This window comes from Oncorhynchus tshawytscha, linkage group LG07 (assembly GCF_018296145.1).
Source record: "Oncorhynchus tshawytscha isolate Ot180627B linkage group LG07, Otsh_v2.0, whole genome shotgun sequence".
NCBI lineage: Eukaryota > Metazoa > Chordata > Actinopteri > Salmoniformes > Salmonidae > Oncorhynchus > Oncorhynchus tshawytscha.
Window position 1 is genome coordinate 32,663,311 of NC_056435.1, and position 23,322 is coordinate 32,686,632.

At 44.4% G+C, this 23,322-nt stretch overlaps 1 protein-coding gene across 7 annotated transcripts in view; it reads right to left on the reverse strand.

The window, feature by feature from the left end:
- Positions 1 to 23,322, reverse strand: part of LOC112254390 (nuclear receptor coactivator 3) — a 64,214-nt gene that overhangs the window by 10,871 nt on the left and 30,021 nt on the right. For 5 of the 7 annotated variants that reach the window (XM_024426929.2, XM_024426930.2, XM_024426935.2 and 2 more), the window contains 4 exons: positions 8,643 to 8,706; positions 2,379 to 2,483; positions 1,944 to 2,104; positions 108 to 208 (listed from right to left, as the gene is read on the reverse strand). In XM_024426929.2, the coding sequence (XP_024282697.1) occupies positions 108 to 208; positions 1,944 to 2,104; positions 2,379 to 2,464 (348 nt within the window). In that variant the 5' untranslated portion in view covers positions 2,465 to 2,483; positions 8,643 to 8,706. Of the gene's footprint in view, positions 1 to 107; positions 209 to 1,943; positions 2,105 to 2,378; positions 2,484 to 8,642; positions 8,707 to 12,895; positions 13,052 to 23,322 lie in introns of those variants that run through there. The other 2 variants (XM_024426928.1, XM_024426931.2) reach the window with 2 other exon arrangements.

The following is a 23,322-nucleotide window of genomic DNA, read 5'->3' on the forward strand; positions in this document are numbered from 1 at the left end:
TAAATGTGTGACCAGCTGCACATACAAGAGTCTTGTATGTCCCTCATTCAACATAAGGTGAAGCTAATTCCACTGCCCTTTGACCCCCACCCTGTCCTCAGGCTAACCTGTAGCAGCAGTGGTCCCAGATGGTCCTTGTCAATGACCCCTTGACCGGTGGATGACACATCTGCCTTCTGGACATCGTCATCGCTGCACGAGCTCTTCCCTGCAGAGGGACAAGGACCCCCAGTCACTTCACAGTAGATAAGGTAAAACTAGTAACAATGCAACACACAGCAGGATATGTACACCCTCTGTAAACAAGCAGCTTGAAATACATTGTGGAAATTTGAGGAGAAATGAGAAACATTACTTGCAAAACAGTTTTACTGGAGGCCAAAATTAGCATACAATACAGAGACCATTGATCTAGCCAACCATGTTACTGTAAAAATGACTTACTGTCCACCACCAGGAGGCAGCATTACCAATGCTTTTACAGTTCTAAAAATGTAACTATATCATGATTTAAAATGGAATTATGAGTCAGATTCTGATGGAAGAGATTCACTTGCAACGAAGAGAATGACAAAAAATGCTTCTGGTTTTCAAGGCTGCTTCAAGGCTAACACTAATGTAAGGGACGAGAGGATAGAGTCTGCCTAAATAAGATGACCTAAGGAGTAAATGGATAGGTGAAAGAGAGCTGGTTAAAAAGGTACCGGTGAGAGAAGGACGGCCTTCATCATTTACTTCCTGTAACTATGGAAACCTAGCTGTACAAAGCTCCTGCCAGCAGCAGCCATCTGAGGCCCTGGGGTGGTTTCCAATCCAATAATTCCCTTCCTTCCTTCCTTCCTTCCTTCCTTCCTTCCTTACTGATCTTATCTGACTGGACTGCATAGTTATAAGATTGCATATAACCTACCAGAAGGCTGGGTGGAGTTAATACAGCTTATACCGATCCAACAACCACTTCAGATCGGTAACAGTGAAATGAGGCGGCGGGGGGGGGGTTGAGTGATTTATGGGGTCCCTCACCTGTCCCAGCCCTCCCACCCTGCTCTCCAGTCCCATCCGTCACAGTCTGGGGCCTGCTACTCCAGTGCAAACAGACAGATGAGCCTGGAGCACCTCAGCCTTGAGCCATCACCACCACAACTCAACTACTGGTGTTAATTTCACCCAAAGAGGCCAGGCAGGCCACAGGGCCATGAACCCACCTAGTCTCTACAGCCCTGGTTGGCAGAGGCATCCTCCTGACCATGCAACCATACACTGAGCTAATACTACAGAAAGGATTTCACAAATGCCAAATCATGTTCTCCTACTTCCTCTTTTTGCTAAATCCAATGGCGATAACATGCTGATATTCAGATGACTGCTAGCGTTAGCATTTACACAGAACCGGCTGCGCGCGTGCACCATTGTGCATAAATGTATTTTGTTCCCAAACGCGATCACAACACGCAGGTTAAAATATTTAAACAACTCTGAACCAATTATATTAAGTTGGGGACAGGTCAAAAAGCATTAAACATTTATGCCAATTCAGCTAGCTAGCGTGCACTTGCTAGCTAATTTGTCATATTTAGCTAGCTTGCTGTTGCTAGCTAATTTGTCCTGGGATAATTTGTCCAGGCTTTTTCTCCTCTTGACTTTATATTGCGATTGGCAACTTTCATAAATTAGGTGCATTACCGCCACTGACCTCATTCGTCTTTCAGTCACCCACGTGGCTATTACCAATGTGGAGATGGCACGTGGGTACCTGCTTCTATAAACCAATGAGGAGATGGGAGAGGCAGGACTTCTATTTTAGCCCTTGGCAACGCAGACGATCATTGGCGCGCGCGAGCAGTGTGGGTGCAATAATTGAATAATCTAGATTTCTAAATGTATTTTGCAACGCTCGAGCACACGACACGAGCAGTGTAGTCAGCCTGTTAGGGAGCTGGTACCTTGCCCTTTGATTTGCCTGATCTGCCGAACGGTCTCCTTGAGGATGGCACATTTATCTGGCTTCACGTTAAAGCTGTCCATGTTGCCGAAGTTGGCAGAGATCAGCTCGGCCAGCTCCTCCATGTAGTTACTCTCCTGCTCCTTCCTGCGCTTGTCACATCTGCAGGGAAAGGGAGTGGGGGGGGGGGGAGAAAATAGGAGATAGTCAGATATGTCACCATGACAACCACACCTCTCCCTCCATAATGACCTGCTGTATACTTGAGTTAAAATGCTGACACCACAGAAATCTTCAACATGAAAAACAGAATGTGAAGCTGAGGGAATTTAACAGAGGCTAGAGAGAAAAGAACACCACTTTGCCCATAAGACAGTGTCACACACAACGATTGACAGAAAGGAAGATGGAGACGTCGCTCCCGACAGTGACTCACCCCATGCCTGGTGTATCGCAGGTGGAGATCTTGCGTTTCCGTTCGGAGCACATGGGCTCCAGCGAGTTGTCTGCCACTTCACTCATCCTCAGCGCATGTCAGCACCTGGGAGACAGAGACACACTGTATCCAGACCTCTGAGACCAACATGGCTTGGTCTATTATGTTAGAACTTATAGAAGGTCCCGTCTTTGGGCGTCTCGTCCAAGAGGATAGTCCATTAAAACTATCATTCCAGACACTGACTATAATCCCTTGATTAATATTTCAATTCAACGCTGATTTCAGGGAGAAAGCTGGAGGTTTGGAGCAGTGCTGAGCGATAGTACTTTCTGAGGTCGGTTATTCAAAAATAAATAGAAAAGGTTTTCGATTTTCGGGTTGAATGCTATAACTGAAACAATTAATAAAAGTCCCATGGTAGTGACTGCCCAGTACTGCTTATTCACATTACCTTAATAAATTACTTCAGTCATGTATATTACATTTATTTTATTTGATGACTTATTTAATTCCAAGTCATCTCATCTCTACAGAGCTGCTGTCTGACAAAAATCACTATTTTGGAAGCTCAACTGAAATAAGGCATACTTTTATGACTGTTGAAAACCAACTATCAAATCAATTTGATCATGTATTTGCAGGTGGAGAAGTCACGAAGCAACAGCTGCTCTCTTTATCCCTTCATGATCTTGCATTCTGGTCTCTTCAGTAGAAGGCATTAAAAGAACCACAGACCGGACAAGTAAATACGCAATGTATGATAGGCATTGCAGTTAATTACCACGTTTTATGCTCTAAACTATGTAGAATATTGGCCTGTTGGAAACTACAACTCCCTACATCGCAGTTCAAGCTGGATCTGATTTATCTCTAGAGAAACTGTGCAATGTGCGCATTGAGCTCACAAAAAGAAAAAATTAAATGGAATTCAAATAATTGAACTGACTTGGACAATTAGTTGTTTAAAAAAAAAACGAAAACAAATTTTGGTTAATCGCTCAGCACTAGTAGCTACATGAGTCTCCCTTCATTGCACACTGTTCCAGTGTGAGGAGAGACTGACAATGATGTAGTGATTTAGAGCCTCTGGGGAAAATGGGTCATCCTGCGTTCATCCTGTGCCTGCACCACTCCTCGTGCTCGAATAGTACAGTACGGTCAATAAACCCCCAGCACAGGGACAAGCACAAGCTGGATTGCGTTCCTACAGAACAGAGATGTCCCAAGGTTAGGCTATACTGCTCTGTTTAACCTTACTGAACCGCAAGATACATTCACATTTCCAACTTCCAATTGCTCCCTGACCCCGAATCCTCTCTATATCCGCTCTCCCCTTCTTCCTACACTCTCTGGCCATTCCTCTTCTTGTCCCCCCCAATCCCCCCCCCCCTCCCTCTCTGAGCGTGCTGCTGGCCGGCCGGGCGATCCTGCCCTTGTTTTCCTCCCCTGGCCCAGCCTTGCACTGCGTCTGACCCCCTCAGGGTTCACACCAGAGGAAGGTAGACACTAAGGCCACTGCTCTTTTCATTTCCACACAGAAAAAAAAACACTGGAGTTCATTGTTCCAGCACTTGAGACGTAGGCAATGACAGACACACATCTCAGGGTGGGCAAGCACACTGGCACACACAGACATACACTGGCTTTCTAACAAGAGCACACACACAGCTATGAGCGCATCATTTCGGAGTGGAATACTGCAGAACGGATGGGAGTGGTTATGCAACCCCAGTCCAAACTGCAGGCATGGACTTGTATAGCGCCACCTCTTTGACACAGTCCTAGTCTCCTACCCACGCGCCCCGTCGCCACTGCACGCGCCCCGTCCTGTCGCCACTGCACGCGCCCCGTCCTGTCGCCACTGCACGCGCCCCGTCCTGTCGCCACTGCACGCGCCCCGTCCTGTCGCCACTGCACGCGCCCCGTCCTGTCGCCACTGCACGCGCCCCGTCCTGTCGCCACTGCACGCGCCCCGTCCTGTCGCCACTGCACGCGCCCCGTCCTGTCGCCACTGCACGCTCCCAAATCTGTCTTTCCCCACTCAGTCTCGCTCTTTTTCCATCCCCCTTCCTTCCCTCTCAGTCCTCTTTTCTGTCCCCAAACTCACCTCTCGTGCTCCTAGACCTTAGTGCTGCTTTTGATACCATCGATCACCACATTCTTTTGGAGAGATTGGAAACCCAAATTGGTCTACACTGACAAGTTCTGGCCTGGTTTAGATCTTATCTGTCGGAAAGATATCAGTTTGTCTCTGTGAATGGTTTGTCCTCTGACAAATCAACTGTACATTTCGGTGTTCCTCAAGGTTCCGTTTTAGGACCACTATTATTTTCACTATATATTTGACCTCTTGGGGATGTCATTCGAAAACATAATGTTAACTTTCACTGCTATGCGGATGACACACAGCTGTACATTTCAATGAAACATGGTGAAGCCCCAAAATTGCCCTCGCTAGAAGCACGTGTTTCAGACATAAGGAAGTGGATGGCTGCAAACGTTCTACTTTTAAACTCTGACAAAACAGAGATGCTTGTTCTAGGTCCCAAGAGACCTTCTGTTGAATCTGACAATTAATCTTAATGGTTGTACAGTCGTCTCAAATAAAACTGTGAAGGACCTCGGCGTTACTCTGGACCCTGATCTTTCTTTTGAACATATCAAGACGGTTTCAAGGACAGCTTTTTCCATCTGCGTAACATTGCAACAATCAGAAACTCTCTCCAAAAATGCAGAAAAATTCATCCATGCTTTTGTCACTTCTAGGTTAGACTACTGCAATACTCTACTTTCCGGCTACCCGGATAAAGCACTAAATTAACTTCAGCTAGTGCTAAATACGGCTGCAAGAATCCTGACTAAAACCAAAAAATTATCATATTACTCCAGTGCTAGTCTCCCTACACTGGCTTCCTGTCAAGGCAAAGGCTGATTTCAAGGTTTACTGCTAACATACAAAGCATTACATGGGCTTGCTCCTACCCATCTCTCTGATATGATCCTGCCGTACATACCTACACGTACGCTACGGTCACAAGACGCAGGCCTCCTAATTGTCCCTAGAATTTCTAAGCAAACAGCTGGAGGCAGGGCTTTCTCCTATAGAGCTCCATTTTTATGGAATGGTCTGCCTACCCATGTGAGAGACGCAAACTCGGTCTCAACCTTTAGGTTTTACTGAAGACTCATCTCTTCAGTGGGTCATATGATTGAGTGTAGTCTGGCCCAGAAGTGTGAAGGTGAACGGAAAGGCTCTGGAGCAACGGACCGCCCTTGCTGTCTCTGCCTGGCCGGTTCTCCTCTTTCCACTGGGATTCTCTGCCTCTAACCCTATTACAGGGGCTGAGTCACTGGCTTACTGGTGCTCTTTCATACCGTCCCTAGGAGGGGTGTGTCACTTGAGTGGGTTGAGTCACTGATGTGATCTTCCTGTCTGGGTTGGCGCCCCCCCTTGGGTTGTGCCGTGGCGGAGATCTTTGTGGGCTATACTCGGCCTTGTCTCAGGATGGTAAGTTGGTGGTTGAAGATATCCCTCTAGTGGTGTGGGGGCTGTGCTTTGGCAAAGTAGGTGGGGTTATATCCTTCCTGTTTGGCCCTGTCCGGGGGTGTCCTCGGATGGGGACACAGTGTCTCCTGACCCCTCCTGTCTCAGCCTCCAGTATTTGTGCTGCAGTAGTTTGTGTCGGGGGGCTAGGGTCAGTTTGTTATATCTGGAGTACTTCTCCTGTCCTATTCGGTGTCCTGTGTGAATTTAAGTGTGCTCTCTCTAATTCTCTTTCTTTCTCTCGGAGGACCTGAGCCCTAGGACCATGCCTCAGGGCTACCTGACATGACTCCTTGCTGTCCCCAGTCCACCTGGCCGTGCTGCTGCTCCATTTTCAACTGTTCTGTCATTATTATTATTTGACCATGCTGGTCATTTATGAACATAATCTTCACCCGGCACAGCCAGAAGAGGACTGGCCACCCCACATAGCCTGGTTCCTCTCTAGGTTTCTTCCTAGATTTTGGCCTTTCTAGGGAGTTTTTCCTAGCCACCGTGCTTCTACACCTGCATTGCTTGCTGTTTGGGGTTTTAGGCTGGGTTTCTGTACAGCACTTTGAGATATCAGCTAACGTACAAAGGGCTATATAAATACATTTGATTAGATTTGATTTTATCTCTGCAGTTGTGGAGAATGATGACAACAAACCTCAGTCAGCTTCACATCTTGAAAGACAAACACATGCTAGAGTGCTGCTTGCTGGTAATAATAGAGAAGGCAGAATATGTAGCTCACATGTATACAGTATATCGGTGGAAAAGAACAAGGAAGTGGTTATATAGATCAGGGTTTCCCAAACTTGGTCCAGAGGCCCACCCCGGGTACACATTTAGATTTTTGACCTAGCACTACACAGGTGATTCAAATAATCAACTCATCCCCCTGTGTATAGCCTCGCTATTGTTATTTTACTGCTGCTGTTTAATTGTTACTTTTATTTTCTATTTTTTTACTTAACACTTAACCAACAATGCAGTTTTAAGAAAGTGTTAAGGGCTTCTAAGCATTTCTCCAAGGTCTGTTGTATTCGGCATATGTGACAAATAATATTTTAATTGATCATCAAGCTTTGGTTATTTGAAATCAGTTGTATAGTGCCAGGGAGGGCCCCAGGACAGAGTTTGGGAAACTCTGCTATAGGTGACCATAGTGAAATGTTTTATTCCCTTGAAGAAATCTTTCCCCTTGTATAGAATCTGCCAATCATACTGTGGTGATGGTAAAGCATTTGAACATAAGAAACCATTTTCTCCAGTATTTTGACAACCATGCTACCATGGCATCAAGCAGTATATGCATGTTTGTAACATGCCTCATTTATTTGTTGTTCGCCTTTATTCCTCAACTTTTTCCCCAGTAAGTTTGTTGACTTTGAAACCTTGCAGTGAATCACGCTTAGGGAGAGACAGTAGGCCTATACTCTGGAGAGAACGCAAACATTGTGCCCTTTCTATTTCAGAGAGACGTCGACTGAAAACAGCAGCCAGCGCACCACAAATGAGTCACAACAGGCCTGGCATTATGCAAATGATCCTGAAGCAGACACTTCTGACAATGTGAAACTTGCCCAGAGATAGATAGATGTTTGTTCCATCAGATACGGGGCAGATTTTAAAGTGATAGGTACCGAAAAGCAGTTGGTTGTACAAGACAGCATAGGCTTACAGTTTGTTGAACTAATGGAGACCAAGATGAATGAAGATCTGGGGCTTCATTTATCATCCGTGTGTACATTTCTCACTAAATTCTAGCGTACATGGAGATTCTAAGACTTGCATGCTCAACAAATTGGGATTGATAAAAAATAAAAATCAGAGCCATACTATGTGTGTGCTCGTGAACGACCGTTACAACCCCAACTGGAAAACACCGTAAAAGCTGAATGGAGGGCAAAAAGAAGAAAAAAATATATATATAATTTGCTGTATAATTTGGAGAAATTAAAACTGGGCAATGACAGTTTCTAAAAGAAAGCGCAATGTCTAATTTCAAATCACCTGTAGAAGTGTGGGCAGATTATTATTATTATTTTTACAAACTCCTGCAGTGACTTTTTCAATCCAAAAATGCTTAGCGAGTCCGAAACACTGGCTGTGCATTCTGAAATGATTGTCTAGTCAAGCAATTTAAAAAGGAAATACTACGGCCCTCACTTCTATACAAAAAACAAACTGTTCTTCCATATTAAGATTAAATATGCTATGGTGTTGCACTCGTATCAATACTGTTGCTTACCTGTATTGTCAACCGTTTTGAATAGACCACAGGTCCATTTACGTTTAAGCATGGCTTTATGTAGCAGGAATAATCTGGTCATGTCAGAAAGGAGAGACATGTCCTGTAATATGCTTGTGCTTTGCGGCCTATATAATAAAAAGTAAGATAATATGACTACATGTTGCTATGCGATCTCCTTACCAACGGCAAATGCAGATTTATCATTAAAATGGTAAAATGTTTATTAGCCTACCATTATTTTAAGTCCTGTGCACCAAACACCTTCACCACCCCCTGCAATATAAATTGATCAACCACCAGAAGCTGTGCGGGTGCATGGTTTGAGCTGTGCGTGGAGATACACACACTTTCCCGTCACGTTTGATAAATACCAACCTTTGCGGGAAAACTTTGTGCGCAGTCACCTTTGATAAATGAGGCCCCTTGAGAGTGAGGGGCAGTGTAAGTGACATGGACTCTAGTGCACTGGTCTACTCACCTTCACCTGATTGTGTCCAATCAAAATCCATTCACAGTCTAGGGTCTCAATGTCTTAGCACAGCCTGTTATAAAAGACAGAAGAGACCACATTAGCAGGTCTGCAGCATATCATGCACGCTGACCAAAGCACAGACTACAGCAGTTACGAGCCAATGAATGCTACTGGAGTCAGACAGACAGGACTGTGACATGAGTTGGTGAACAAACATAACTAAGCCCAATGTGCCGCCTGAAATGTGTAACTCAACACAAACCATACGGTTAATTTTTGGCTCCGTTTACTTTATGTTCACTGATGGTGGGCAAGGTAGACGAAATTTGAGCAAGGGTTGCCTTCCAGAGAGACCGAGATTGTAACATTCGCTGTTTTACGGAAACATGGCTCTCTAGGATATGTTGTCAGAATCTGTTCAGCCACCGGGCTTCTCCATGCATCACACCGACAGAGAAACACCTCTCTGGGAAGAGGAAGGGCGGAGGGGGGGGTGTAACGACTCGTGGTGTAATCATAACATACAGGAACTCAAGTCCTTCTGCTCACCCGACCTAGAATTCCTTACAATCAAATGCTGGCTATTTTACCTACCAAAATCAGTTATAGTCACAGCTGTGTACATTCCCCCTCAAGCAGACACTAAGACTGCCATCAAGGAACTTCACTGGACAATATGCAAACTGGAAACCATATATCCTGAGGCTGCATTTATTGTAGCTGGGGATTTTAACAAAGCAAATTTGAGAACAAGGCTACCTAAATTCTACAAGAATTTTGACTGCGCTACACGCATGGGCAATACCCTCGACCACTGCTACTCTAACTTCCGCGATGCATACAAAGCCCCCCCGCCCTCACTTCAGCAAATCCGACCACAACGCCATCTTGCTCCTACCGTCTTATAGGCAGCAACTCTAACAGGATGTACCAGTGACGAGAACCATTCAACGCTGGTCCGACCAATCGGAAGCCACGCTCCAAGATTGTTTTGATCATGTGGACTGGAATATGTTCCGGTCAAGCCTCAGAGAACAACATTGGCATATACGCTGACGCTGAGTTTATAAAGAAGTGCATTGGAGATGTACCCAATGTGACTATTAAAACCTATCCTAACCAGAAACCGTGGACGGATGGCGGAATTTGCACAAAACTGAAAGCGCAAACCACCACATTCAACCATGGAAAGAGGTCTGGGAATATGACTGAATATAAAAAGTGTAGTTATTCCCTTCGCAAGGCAATCAAACAAGCGAAATGCCAGTACAGAGACAAGGTGGAATCGCAATTCAACCACTCAGACACGAGACGTATGTGGCAGGGTCTACAGGAGAAAAAAAAAAACCAACTACAGACTACACACAAAAAACAGCCACGTGACAGACAAATAAAACACCTTCCTTGCTCGCTTTGAGGATAATACAGTGCCACCGTTGCGGCCCGCTAACGAGGACTGCGCACCTCCACCCCTCTCCACGGTTGACGTGAGTAAAACATTTAAACCCTCGCAAGGCAGCTGGCCCAGATAGCATCCCTAGCCGTGTCCTCAGAGCATGCGCAGACCAGCTGGCTGGTGTGTTTAAGGACATATTCAATCGCTCCCTATCCCAGTCTGTTGTCTCCACATGACTCATGATGGCAACCATTGTTTCTGTACCCAAGAAGGTAAAGATAACTAAATGACTACTGCCCCATAGCACTCACTTCTGTCATCATGAAGTGCTTTGAGAGACTGGTCAAGGATCATATCACCTCCACCTTACCTGCCACCCTAGCTAGATCCACTTCAGTTTGCATACCGCCCCAACAGGTCTACAGACGATGCAATCGCCATCACACTGCACAATATTATCTGGACAAGAGGAATAACTACGCAAGAATGCTGTTCATGGGCCTCCCGGGTGGCGTAGTGGTTAAGGGCGCTGTACTGCAGCGCCAGCAGACTCTGGGTTCACGCCAAGGCTCTGTCGTAACCGGCCACGACTGGGAGGTCCGTGGGGCAACGCACAATTGGCCTAGCGTCGCCCGGGTTAGGGAGGGTTTGGCCGGTAGGGAAATCCTTGTCTCATCGCGCACCAGCGACTCCTGTGGCGGGCCGGGCACAGTGCACGCTAACCAAGGTTGCCAGGTGCACGGTGTTTCCTCCGACACATTGGTGTGGCTGGCTTCCGGGTTGGATGGCGCTTTGTTAATAAGAAGCAGTGTGGCTTGGTTGGGTTGTGTATCAGAGGATGCATGACTTTCAGCCTTTCTCTCCCGAGCCCATATGGGAGTTGTAGCGATGACACAAGATAGTAGCTACTAAAACAATTGGATACCACGAAATTGGGGAGAAAAAGGGGTAAAAAAAAAAAAAACTACTGTTCAGCATTCAAAACCATAGTACCCTCCAAGCTGGAGGCCCTGGGTCTCAACCCACCCTGTGGAATTGGGTCCTGGAATTTGACGGCTGGTGAAGTTCACTGACCCTCAACACTGGGGCGCCACAAGGGTGCGTGCTCAGCCCCCTCCTGTGCTCCCTGTTCACCCATGACTGTGTGGCCATGCACACCTCCAACACAATTATCAAATTTGCAGACACAATAGTAGGCTTGATTACCAACAACAAGACCGCCTACAGGGAGGAGGTGAGGGCGCTGGGAGTGTGGTGCCAGGAAAACAACCTCTCACTCAACGTCAACAAAAGGAGATGATCGTGGACTTCAGGAACCTGCAGAGGGAGCACCCCCTATTTACATCAAAGGGACAGCAGTGGAAAAGATGGGAAGTTAAGTTCCTCTGCGTACACATCACAGACAAACTGAAATGGTCCACCCACACAGACAGTAGGTAGTTGGGGAATTATTAGATATTACTGCACTGTTGAAACTAGAAACACAAGCATTTCTCTATGCTCGCATTAACAATCTGCTAACCATGTGTATGTGACCAATAAAATTTGATTTATGATTTGATTTTATTGGAGAGGTTTTCATGTGGAGTATGTCCCGCCGAAGCACGCCAGTAAGAGTCATCCAGTTGGCTGGCTGATACAGGATGGAACAGAACCCACTTCTCTACTTCCCGTGGAAAAGTTTAATATTTTGGTAGAAATATGGAACCATTATTTCTAAAAAAGATACAGGAAGCCACAGAAGACAGCATCCTATTTGCATCCTCTCTCACGGTCCCCTGCGTCATCACTTCCTGGATATGGCCTCCCAGCCACGACATTTACATAGTGGGGAAAGGGACCGATACAGACTATCTGGCCTCAGTTGGCTGTCAGAGTCCACTACTGCAGTACCAAGCAACTTTCCAACGCTAAGCTTAGCTATCCTCTGTCAGTTCCCTTGATGACTTAGATACTTAATTTCTACATTATTCACAGGTTTCCGTTAGGAAAATGTGGCACCGGACAACATGACAGGGAAGATTTTATATTTACAGTCCATTTGAGAAATGTACCAATGGCAAGGTTTAAGAGGCTCTTCTCTTGGCTAGAGACAATTTTGCTGTTTTAAAGCTAGTTTCCTGCTATACTATATATTTGTCATTGATTATGCCATCTGAGTGACTCAAAACATAATATCAATGGGATCCCAAAAATATTTTCTTATTGATTTGCAGTGGCAGCGGTGGTGCATATAGGGGAAACACTGCACACAAAAAAAGTAGAGCGATGCACCACCTGTGTGTTCCTATGGGATCTTCCACACAGATCAAACCCAAAAAATGGTTCACAGCAACTGAGCTAAAGGTGCAGCTGAATAATTAAAACACAGAGCGAGGGAGAAAGAGAGAGAATGGATGAGGAATGAGAGATGTTGGGAGGCAGACAGAATGAGAGTGTGTGCCACTTCAAGTCAAGCACCAAGGCTAAATTGTTTGCATCTCCCTTCTAGACATGTATTACTTCAGGTCGGCAGCCGATAAACTGGTAACACAAGTCTGACAAGGGGCACACACACACGTTTTTCATATAAAAAAAACAGAAGACATGAATATGATAGGGGAGGTACTGTAAAAAGAGAGAAAGGAAGGGGTGGAAAAGGGAGGAAGAGTGTTGAGCTGAGCTCAAGAGCTGCAGTGTCACTAAGTCAGGATCAGAAGAGGACATTCTAGCTGCGCTTGAACTAAAGCCTGTAATCTGAACTGTGAGACGCAGGCTAGCACAACAAAGACACCACACACTACGGACTGACCAGACCACAGCTCTCCACACGTAAACATAACCGCAACATCGTAAGCAGACAAACCATCACCAACTGACCCACCTGTCTTTGGTCTTCAAATATGAAAGCAGTGGCAGATACATTTGGCGCAATTACCCTGTATTCAACCAACCCCCACAGTCATAAAGAAACAAAAAGGCATCTACAAGAGTTTGGGACGTCAAGTGCAAAAGGAAACAAGAGGACAGAATGACTTCCTGTTTTTCTTCAAAGACCAGCCCCACCTCCACCCCAGCAAAACACAAATCCTTCAGCCACTTTGGGATGACAACGGCTACAATAGCTGCTGCTCACACTACAGGAGCTTTTCTCCCGTCTCAACCTGTGTCATATCCATTTTATATAGCTGAAGTTGACAGCGTGCACATCAACAAATCCTTTGTTTTGTTGTCGCATCCATGTAAACAGGTGACCGACTTAGCTACAGAATCTGAACAGTTTTATCCATTTGTGAAAACACATGATTCTCATGAAAATAGCGGGTCGTTGAGACAGAACTATGACTTATGATAAAGAAAGAAATATGATTCACAAATGGGACTGAAGTACAGCGAGGCAGACATGCCAAGCATGTGAAAACTTGTGCAGACTTCTAAAAAGCTCCGCTGTAAAACTGTAAGAAAGACTCCATTATCCAGTCGGAAGCAGACTGGCAGCACGGAATTCCAACCAAACCCTGAGCATGGGGGGGGCTGGGCTGTTCTCGCAGTCTGCACTTGAGGGCAGGACTGTCTGGAGACGTTCCCTCTGTCCATCCCAAGAGAGTTGCATTATAAAAACGCAACAAGGCAATCAGTCAATTGAAATAAATTCATTAGGCCCTAATCTATGGATTTCACGAGAATGAATACAGATATGTATCTGTTGGTCACAGACACATTAAAACAAATTAAATAGGGGCGTGGATCAGAAAAAAAGCAGATACTGACTGATGTGACCCCCATTTGGCATGACAATGGGCCTCAGGATCTCATCGAGGGATCTCTGTGCATTCAAATTGCAATTGTGTTCGTAGCTTATGCCTGTCCATACCATAACCCCATCATGGGGCACTATGTTCACAACAGAAAACCGTTCAGCCACACAACGCCATACACGTGGTCTTGCAGTTGTGAGGCTGGTTGGACATACTGACAAATTCTCAAAAATAACATTGGAGGCAGCTAAAGAAATTAACATACAATTATCTGACAACAGCTCTGCTGGACATTCCCGCAGTCAGCATGCCAATTGCACATTCCCTCAAAACTTGAGAAACCTATGGCATTGTGTTGTGTGACAAAACTGCACATTTTAGAGTGGCCATGTTTTGTCCCCAGCAAAAGGTGCACCCGTGTAATGATCATGCAGTTAAATCAGCTTCTTGATATGCCACCTGTCGGGGGGATGGATTATCTTGGCAATGGAGAAACACTCACTAACAGAGATAAACATATATGTTTACATTTTTATTTTTTTTGGGGGGGGGGGCAACAACACTGTGCATATGGAACATTTCTGGGATGTTTTATTTCAGCTCACGAAATCAACACTTTACATGTTGCGTATGCATTTTGGTCAGTGTAGATAAACATACTGTTTTTGTATTCAGATCATCAAAACCAGCCCCATAGTACCGTTAGCCACAGTCCTGCCCATTTCTGCAACCAATATGACTGAGTGAGATGGAGGAGAAAGAAGCTTCAGTACACAAAGATATGTAAAAGCATCATCCAAAAATGCTTTATCTTATCCAGTGAAATGCCAGCACCTCTGTCAGACAGGAGACAGCAGTAGCTAAGATTTACAGTAGAGTTCAAACACACCCCCAGCCTCATGGAGAAACAGCTCACATTTGAATAAAACAAGCATTTCACAAACTCCTATTCTCTCACTCAGTATGAAGAGACAAAGAAAGAGGGGGAGGTAAGAAATGAAAAGGAAGGAGGGCAGAGATTCGGGACAAGAAAACAACCATACCTGTACCTCTTCAAAGTGCCAGGCCGTGTAACAGCCAATGGGCTCCTTGGGCTTATTCAGAGAGGTGCAACGGTAAAAGGGATATGCCACTCTAAATACAACCCAACTACATAGGACCCACAGTCAGCATGTGGGTCTTCTCTGCCTGTCGGTCTGTCTGCGTGCTGTTTTCTGACGAGGTGCGAGTGTGTGCACATGAACATTAGAGGGAATTGGTGGTGCTGCAGTGCAGGGGAAGAGAAATACACAAAGAGAAAGGCACAGCAGAAAGAGGCACAGCAGAAAGAGCATTCAGAGCACAGCAGCTTCTCTTCTTGAGAAGGCACCCACCCTCCCACACACCATCATGCAACCGATAGAAACCCAACCATGGCCGAAACAAATGTGTGTGTGTGTGTGATTTGATCACGCAGGGCTAATATTATGCTAATGGATTCATTAATCAATGGCCAATGAGCCTTTTATCTGACAGCACAGAGCGCCAAGCCTGCTATGCCTCCATTCTGCCTATTGAGATAACATACCAGCTCTTCTCAGACTCCTATTGAAGAAGCAAAACACATGGTAATTTATCAACCTCGCGAGGAAAATAATTTGAAGAACAATAAAATCTCTACCACAAGTTTCAACTGGAGGGTAAATAATATGAACAATGAAAACACACCAGTCTACAGAGAGAGGGTTAACTTTATACCTCCACCACCCAAGCAGGAGCAGTGTGTAGTGTTAACGGTGTTGCTCAGCTGAAAAGCCAACTTTCATTTCAGAGCAAGGCACATGATTTCCTCCTCGCTGGCTCCTCCCTCATGGATCTGTGGAGTAAACACAGGAAGAGAGCAGGCTCTGTTCCACGCCAGACCTGGGCGTTCCTGTGTAGCTCCTGTGGGGTCAAAAGTTTTATCGTGGTTTAAATGTTACCTTTCCTCAGCCAATCGCAGCAGCTGAACTATGACACCTGCAAATAATTCCAGTCAAAAAGGTCTGATGCCAGTTTCACCACCCCCCCGCCCATCCTCCTTCCCCTTACTACTCCTTTTCTTTATTTACTCTGCCAATTTGGTTTGTTTGAGAATTTATGGGGAAAAGAGCATTTCCGACTGTGCAGAGAGAAAGAAGCACACGCAGTAGCTTTCAAATAAGAGGACGATTTGTCTTCATCACAGATAATAATATTACATCAGGTGACTCATGAGTTAACGACAGAAATCCCATAATTAAAAAGAAGCACTACATTTATAGCTGCAAGTGGTGAACTTGATCAACTGCGTCAAATTAGGTCAATCCATTTATCTCCACGGAATGGGCACAATCGAATACATTACACTGTGGTCTACTGTACTGTCCAAACTTGTGAAACAGACCTCTGATTGGTTCAGATTTTGTCCGGCCAGGGCGGACTGACCCAATTTTTAACTACTTTTCAGCGTCCATTGACATGCGGTGTCAGTCGGTGCTTGTTACAGTAAATGGAAAGAGGGTAGATTTCATGGTAGTAGGGATGGACATTTGAAATGATTTCACTATTCAAATAATATCCATACATTTTGGGGGGCTATCCGATGGGGATTTGCTCGAGCGACTCAGGAGCGAGTCGGTGCACACTGCTTGCTTTGAACACTAGATGACAGAAAGAAAGAGTTATGAGCTTAACATAACAGTATGCCAGTGTAAGGGAGGACACTAGTCACAAATCAGTTTGGTCACGGGCTACTATGATTTCCCAATGTAGCCAATTCAATTGCAGTAGTTCCATTACACATTTTTTTAGTAATTCCATTTACCTTCATAACAGAATTACAGTTTTAAAATCACTTATCTTTATATCAGTTAAAACAATACGATTGGTAGTTCGACCTTTACTTGTTACTTTGTGAACTTACATTATCCTCCCTCACGTGGGAGATTTATTTTTTAAATTTTTATCATCTTTAAAATCTTTGAGTTTTTGGTAACCGAATAACGCTTCCTAAACTTACAGAACACATCTTTTTTTAAACTAAATATAAAATATAAGTTGGCAGGGGTCTTTACTTCAACATTGTGATTTGATGCATTTCTAATACCTTAATTTTTTCTAAGAGCCCCTTTCCATCTGATTGACCAGAAATCAAAGCTTCCAAGATGGTGTAGCAGTGGGATGTCTGTTTTGATGGTCTTGTCCAGACTCTTGTATATATCGCTTTTCTTCATATACATATTTTTTCTCTCAATTTCCATCTATGGACTGGACATACTCTTGCAACCCGCCTCACCCAATGCGGTATGGATCTGCTATTTTCTATACTTTAGAACTGGAACCCCCTTCAGAAGCTAGCCAGAAGCTAGCCAGAAGCTAGCCAGCTAACTAGCTACTAGTCAGTTAGCCACTGCTAGCGGTCATCACCATCATCAACCCGGACATCAGTCAGCCTCAGCCCTGTCAACTCCTGCACAGCGCGATATCAACCCAGAGCATATCGGACCGTTATTCCCTACCACATCTCTGGATTCCTACAGCAAACTCTGGTTTACATACTTATCTCATATGTATATACTGTACTCGATATCTACTGTATCTTGCCTATGCTGCTCTGTACCATCACTCATTCATATATCCTTATGTACATATTCTTTATCCCCTTACACTGTGTATAAGACAGTAGTTTTTTTGGAATTGTTAGTTAGATTACTTGCTCGTTATTACTGCATTGTCGGAACTAGAAGCACAAGCATTTCGCTACACTCGCATTAACATCTGCTAACCATGTGTATGTGACAAATAAAATTTGATTTGATTTGAACCTTTACACCGGAACATCGCAGCTAGCTAACTGCTATCCGAGTGACTACTCCTGGCTAACATCGCCATCCCGAAAAATGCACCAGTTAGCCTGGAGCTAGGACCATCTCCCGGCTAGCCGAAGAGATCCATCAACCAATTCCTGGGCTACAATACCTCTTTTGCCATTTGTCCTGGAACCCTTTACAGCCGCCATGGAGCCCCGCCGATCCATCACAACTGGTCTGCCGACGTAACTGTCTGAGGGGGTTTCTACAGGCGTCCCCCGCAGGCCCATCTGCTAGCACCGGCCTGCTAGCTGTCTGCTCACCTAGCTACTCACTGGACCCTATGATCACTCGGCTACACAGGTCTCTCCCTGCCTTGTCTATTGCTGTTTTGGTTAGTAATTTGTGTCTTATACCACTGTAGAGCCTCCAGCCCTGATCAATATTCCTTCCTTATGTGACCGCACCTGGCTCACATCCTACCATACCCTTGTCTGTACATTAGAGGTCGACCGATTAATCGGAATGCCGATTAATTAGGGCCGATTTCAAGTTTTCATAACAATCGGGTATCGGTATTGTTGGGCGCCAATTTTTATTTTATTTTTTACACCTTTATTTAATCTTTATTTAACTAGGCAAGTCAGTTAAGAACACATTCTTATTTTCAATGACGGCCTAGGAACGGTGGGTTTAACTGCCTCGTTCAGGGGCAGAAAGACAGATTTTCACCTTGTCAGCTCGGGGATCCAATCTTGCAACCTTACAGTTAACTAGTCCAACGCAATAACGACCTGCTTCTCTCGTTGCACTCCACAAGGAGACTGCCTGTTACGCAAATGCAGTAAGCCAAGTTAAGTTGCTAGCTAGCATTAAACCTCTTATAAAAAACAATCACTAGTTAACTACACATGGTTGATGATATTACTAGATATTATCTAGCGTGTCCTGTATGCTCAGTCAGATTATATGCAAGTATCTAAGTATCTGACTGAGCGGTGGTAGGCCGAAGCAGGCGCGTAAACATTCATTCAAACAGCACTTTTGTGCGTTTTGCCAGCAGCTCTTCGTTGTGTGTCAAGCATTGCACTGTTTATGACTTCAAACCTATCAACTCCTGAGATGAGGCTGGTGTGACCGAAGTGAAATGGCTGGCTAGTTAGCGCGCGCTAATAGCGTTTCAAACTTCACTTGCTCTGAGCCTTGGGGTGGTTGTTTCCCTTGCTCTGCATGGGTAACGCTGCTTCGATGTGGTGGCTGTTGTCGTTGTGCTGCTGGTTCGAGCCCAGGGAGGAGCGAGGAGAGGGACGGAGGCTATACTGTTACACTGGCAATACTAAAGTGCCTATAAGAACATCCAATAGTCAAAGGTTAATGAAATACAAATGGTATAGAGGGAAATAGTCCTATAATAACTACAGCCTAAAACTTCTTACCTGGGAATATTGAAGACTCATGTTAAAAGGAACCACCAGCTTTCATACGTTCTCATGTTCTGAGCAAGGAACTGAAACGTTAGCTTTCTTACATAGCACATATTGCACTTTTACGTTCTTCTCCAACACTTTGTGTTTGCATTATTTAAACCAAATTGACCATGTTTCATTATCTACTTGAGGCTAAATAGATTTTATTGATGTATTATATTAAGTTAAAATAAGTGTTAATTCAGTATTGTTGTAATTGTCATTATTACAACTAATTTTTATTTATGTAATTTAAAAATCGGCCGATTAATCGTTATCGGCTTTTTTGGTCCTCCAATAGTCGGTATCGAAAAATCATAAAATCGGTCGACCCCTACTGTACATTATGCCTTGAATCTATTCTTCCGTGCCCAGTAACCTGCTCCTTTAACTCTGTTCCGAACGCACTAGACGACCAGTTCTTTTAGCCGTACTCTTATCCTACTCCTCCGGTGATGTAGATGTTAACTCAGGCCCTGCAACCCCCAGCATCACTCCCATTCCCCAGGCACTCATTTGTTGACTTCTGTAACCATAAAAGCATTGGTTTCATGCATGTTAACATTAGAAGCCACCTCCCCATGTTTGTTTTATTCACTGCTTTAGAACACTCCGCCAACCCGGATGTCCTAGCCATATCTGAATCCTGGTTTAGGAAGTCCACCAAAAATCCTGAAATTTCCATCCCTAACTATAACATTTTCCGACAAGAAAGAACTGCCAAAGGGGGCAGAGTTGCGCTCTACTGCTCTGTCATACTATCCAGGTCTGTGCCCAAACAAGTCAAGCTTCTACTTAAAAAATATATTTTAAAAAACACCTTTCCAGAAACAAGTCTCTCACCGTTGCCGCTTGTTATAGACCACCTTCAGGCCCCAGAGGTGCCCTGGACAACATATGTGAATTGATCGCTCCCCATCTATCTTCAGAGTTCATACTATTAGGGGACCTAAACTGGGACATGCTTAACTTGACTTTTCAGGAAAGTTAGGAACCAATATACTCAGTCAGTTAAGAAAGCTAAGGCTAGCTTTTTCAAATAGATATTTGCTTCCTGTAGCACTAACTCCCACATTTCTTGGGACACTAAAGTCAATGAGAATAAGAGCACCTCCTCCCAGCTGCCCACTCCACTGCAGATAGGAAACACTCACCACTGATAATCAATCATTTCAATAAGCATTTTTCCACAGCTAGCCATGCTTTCCACCTGGCTATCCCTACCCCGGCCAACATCTTAGCACCCCCTGCAGCAACTTGCCCAAACCCACACTTCAACCAAATCCAGACAGCGGCTGTTCTGAAAGGGCTGTAAAATCTGGATCCTACAAATCTGCTGGGCTAGACAATTTGGACCCCCTCCTAAAATTATCCACCTAAATTATTCGAACCCTTATTACTAGCCTATTCAACCTCTGGGGATCTCAGACGATACAAAAGAGAAAAGCTGCCACGGTCATACCACTCTTCAAAAAGGGGGAGACACTCTAGACCCAACCTGTTATAGACCTATCTCCATCCTGCCTTTCTAAAATCTTCAAAAGCCAAGTTTTAAAAAAAATAAAAAAAATCAACAAATCACTGACCATTTAGAATCCCACCGTACAGTCTCCACTATGCAATCTGGTTTCCGAGCTGGTCATGGGATCCACCTCAGCCACTCTCAGGGTCCTACGCGATATAACCGCCATCGATTGAAGTACTGTGCAGCCGTCTTCATCAACTTGGCCACGGCTTTCGACTCTGTCAATCACAGCATTCTTATCGGCAGACTCGATGGTGATTCTCTGATCCACCTCTACGGAGACGACACCATTCTGTAAACATCTGGCCCTTCTTTGGACACTGTGCTAACAGACCTCCAGACGAGCTTCAATTCCATACAACTCTCCTTCCGTGGCCTCCAACGGTTTTTAAATGCTAGTAAACCTAAGCGCATGCTCTTCAACCGATTACGGCCTGCACCCTTCCGCCCGACCTAGCATCACTACTCTGGACGGTTCTGACCTAGCATGTGGACAGCTACAAATACCTAGGTGTCTGGTTAAACTGTAAACTCTCCTTCGACTCACATTAAGCATCTCCAATCCAAAATTAAATCTAGAATCGGCTTCCTATTTCGCAACAAAGCCTCCATCACTCACGCTGCCAAACATACCCTTGTAAAAATGACTATCCTACCGATCCTTGACTTCGGCGATGTAATTTATAAAAATATCCTCCAACTCTACTCAGCAGATTGGAAGCAGTCTATCACAGTGCCATCTGTTTTATCACCAAAGCCCAAATTACTACCCACCACTGCGACCTGTATGGTCTCATTGGCTGGCCCTCATTACATATTCGTCACCAAACCCACTGGCTTCAGGCCATCCATAAGACTTTGCTAGGTAAAGCCCTGCCTTATCTCAGCTCACTGGTCACCATAGCAACACCCACCCGTAGCACGTGCTCCAGCAGGTATATTGCACAGGTCATCCCCAAAGCAAACACTTCCTTTGGCTGCCTTTCCTTCCAGTTCTCTGCTGCCAATGACTGGAAAAAAAAAAAAAAAAAAAAAATTCACTGAAGCTAGAGTCTTAGCTCTCCCTCTCTAACTTTAAGCATCAGCTGTCAGAGCAGCTTACCAATCACTGTACACAGCCCATCTGTAAATAGCACACCCAACTACCTCATCCCCATATTGTTACTTACCCTATTGCACCTCAGTATCTCTACTTGCACATATATCACTCCAGTATTAATGTGAAATTGTAATTATTTTTCACATCTACAGCCTATTTATTGCCTACCTCCCTACATTTGCACACAATGAACAGATTTTTCTATTCTGTTATTGACTGTACGTTTGTTTTTGTGCAACTGTTGTTTTTGTCGCACTGCTTTGCTTTATCTTGGCCAGGTTGCAGTTGTAAATGAGAACTTGTTCTCAACTGGCCTACCTGGTTAAATAAAGGTGAAATAAAGACAAATAACATAGCCACCGTCTAATTTCTAAGATGAAAAACAGTGGAGAAAGATTTATATTTTTTTATAGCTTTGCCTTAATTTCCCCTCCAAAAATTGACTTTCTGCTTTCAATTGACGTGCACCTATGACTTCACATGTTGGTGCTCATAGGTCCTTTTACATGGAAATGTCCATAAAATCCACCTATTATGTTGGTTCTAAGAACTACACAGGATTACAAATCTTCTCAACTGCATCTCTGTGCAAATGCCCATTCAAGTATGGCAGGATGAATTAATTAATGTTCTACAAAAAGGCAGCTGAGGAACATTCAGCTTTCACCACCCATTTAGAATAGTGAAGTGTCAAAGGGCATTTGTTCTGGCTTGCACTTTAAAATATAACCTCTGACATGGGTTTACTTCAAAAGGTGTCTCTACATGTTGGTGTTTCATCAGGTATCTTAATATAAAGTATGATGGCAGAGCCTCCCGATGTTGGGGGCCTCTTTTGCGCATAGGGAAAGAAAGCTTCATTTGCCAGGCTAGTAGCAATACGGGAACGGAAAAAATAAAAGACCCGAGACTAAACAGGAGATTATTCCTCTGCAATAAGATCCCTATCTGCACATCTGAGCCATTAACCTCTGACAATAGGGACCTGTCAAAGCACTAGTAGAGTCCAGACTCCTGGTACAGATCATCAGTTGAGGTGCATGAATGCAGAGCCAAGACCACCCAAATGGGTTTGCTCCTGTGTTTCATCTCATTGCTCTACATCTGTGGGGAAAATGACAGCAGTGCTGGCCTGCTCTTAAAACATGGATCGACAGGTATCGGAAAGCAACCCTTGGATTGGGTGTTGCCTTAAACCACATGAAGAGTGACATCACGGTAACAACTGAGCAGAAGTGGCAAGGGTGAGAATATGTTAATTAGTATAGTATTTGATCCCCTGCTGATTTTGTACGTTTGCCCACTGACAAAGAAATGATCCTTCTACAGTGGAGGGAGTTGAAAGTCTGTGTTGCCCAGCAACAGCCCCAAAACATAACTGCTCTAGAGGAGATCTGCATGGAGAAATGGGCCAAAATACCAGCAACAGTGTGAAGACTTACAGAAAAAGTTTGACATCTGTTATATACCCTTTGTTGGCAATGACAAAGTATTGAGAAACTTTTATTGACCAAATACTTATTTTCCACCATAATTTGCAAATAAATTCATTCAAAATCCTACAATGTGATTTTCTGGATTTTCTTTTCTCATTTTGTCTGTCATAGTTGAAGTGTACCTATGATGAAAATTACAGGCCTCATCTTTTTAAGTG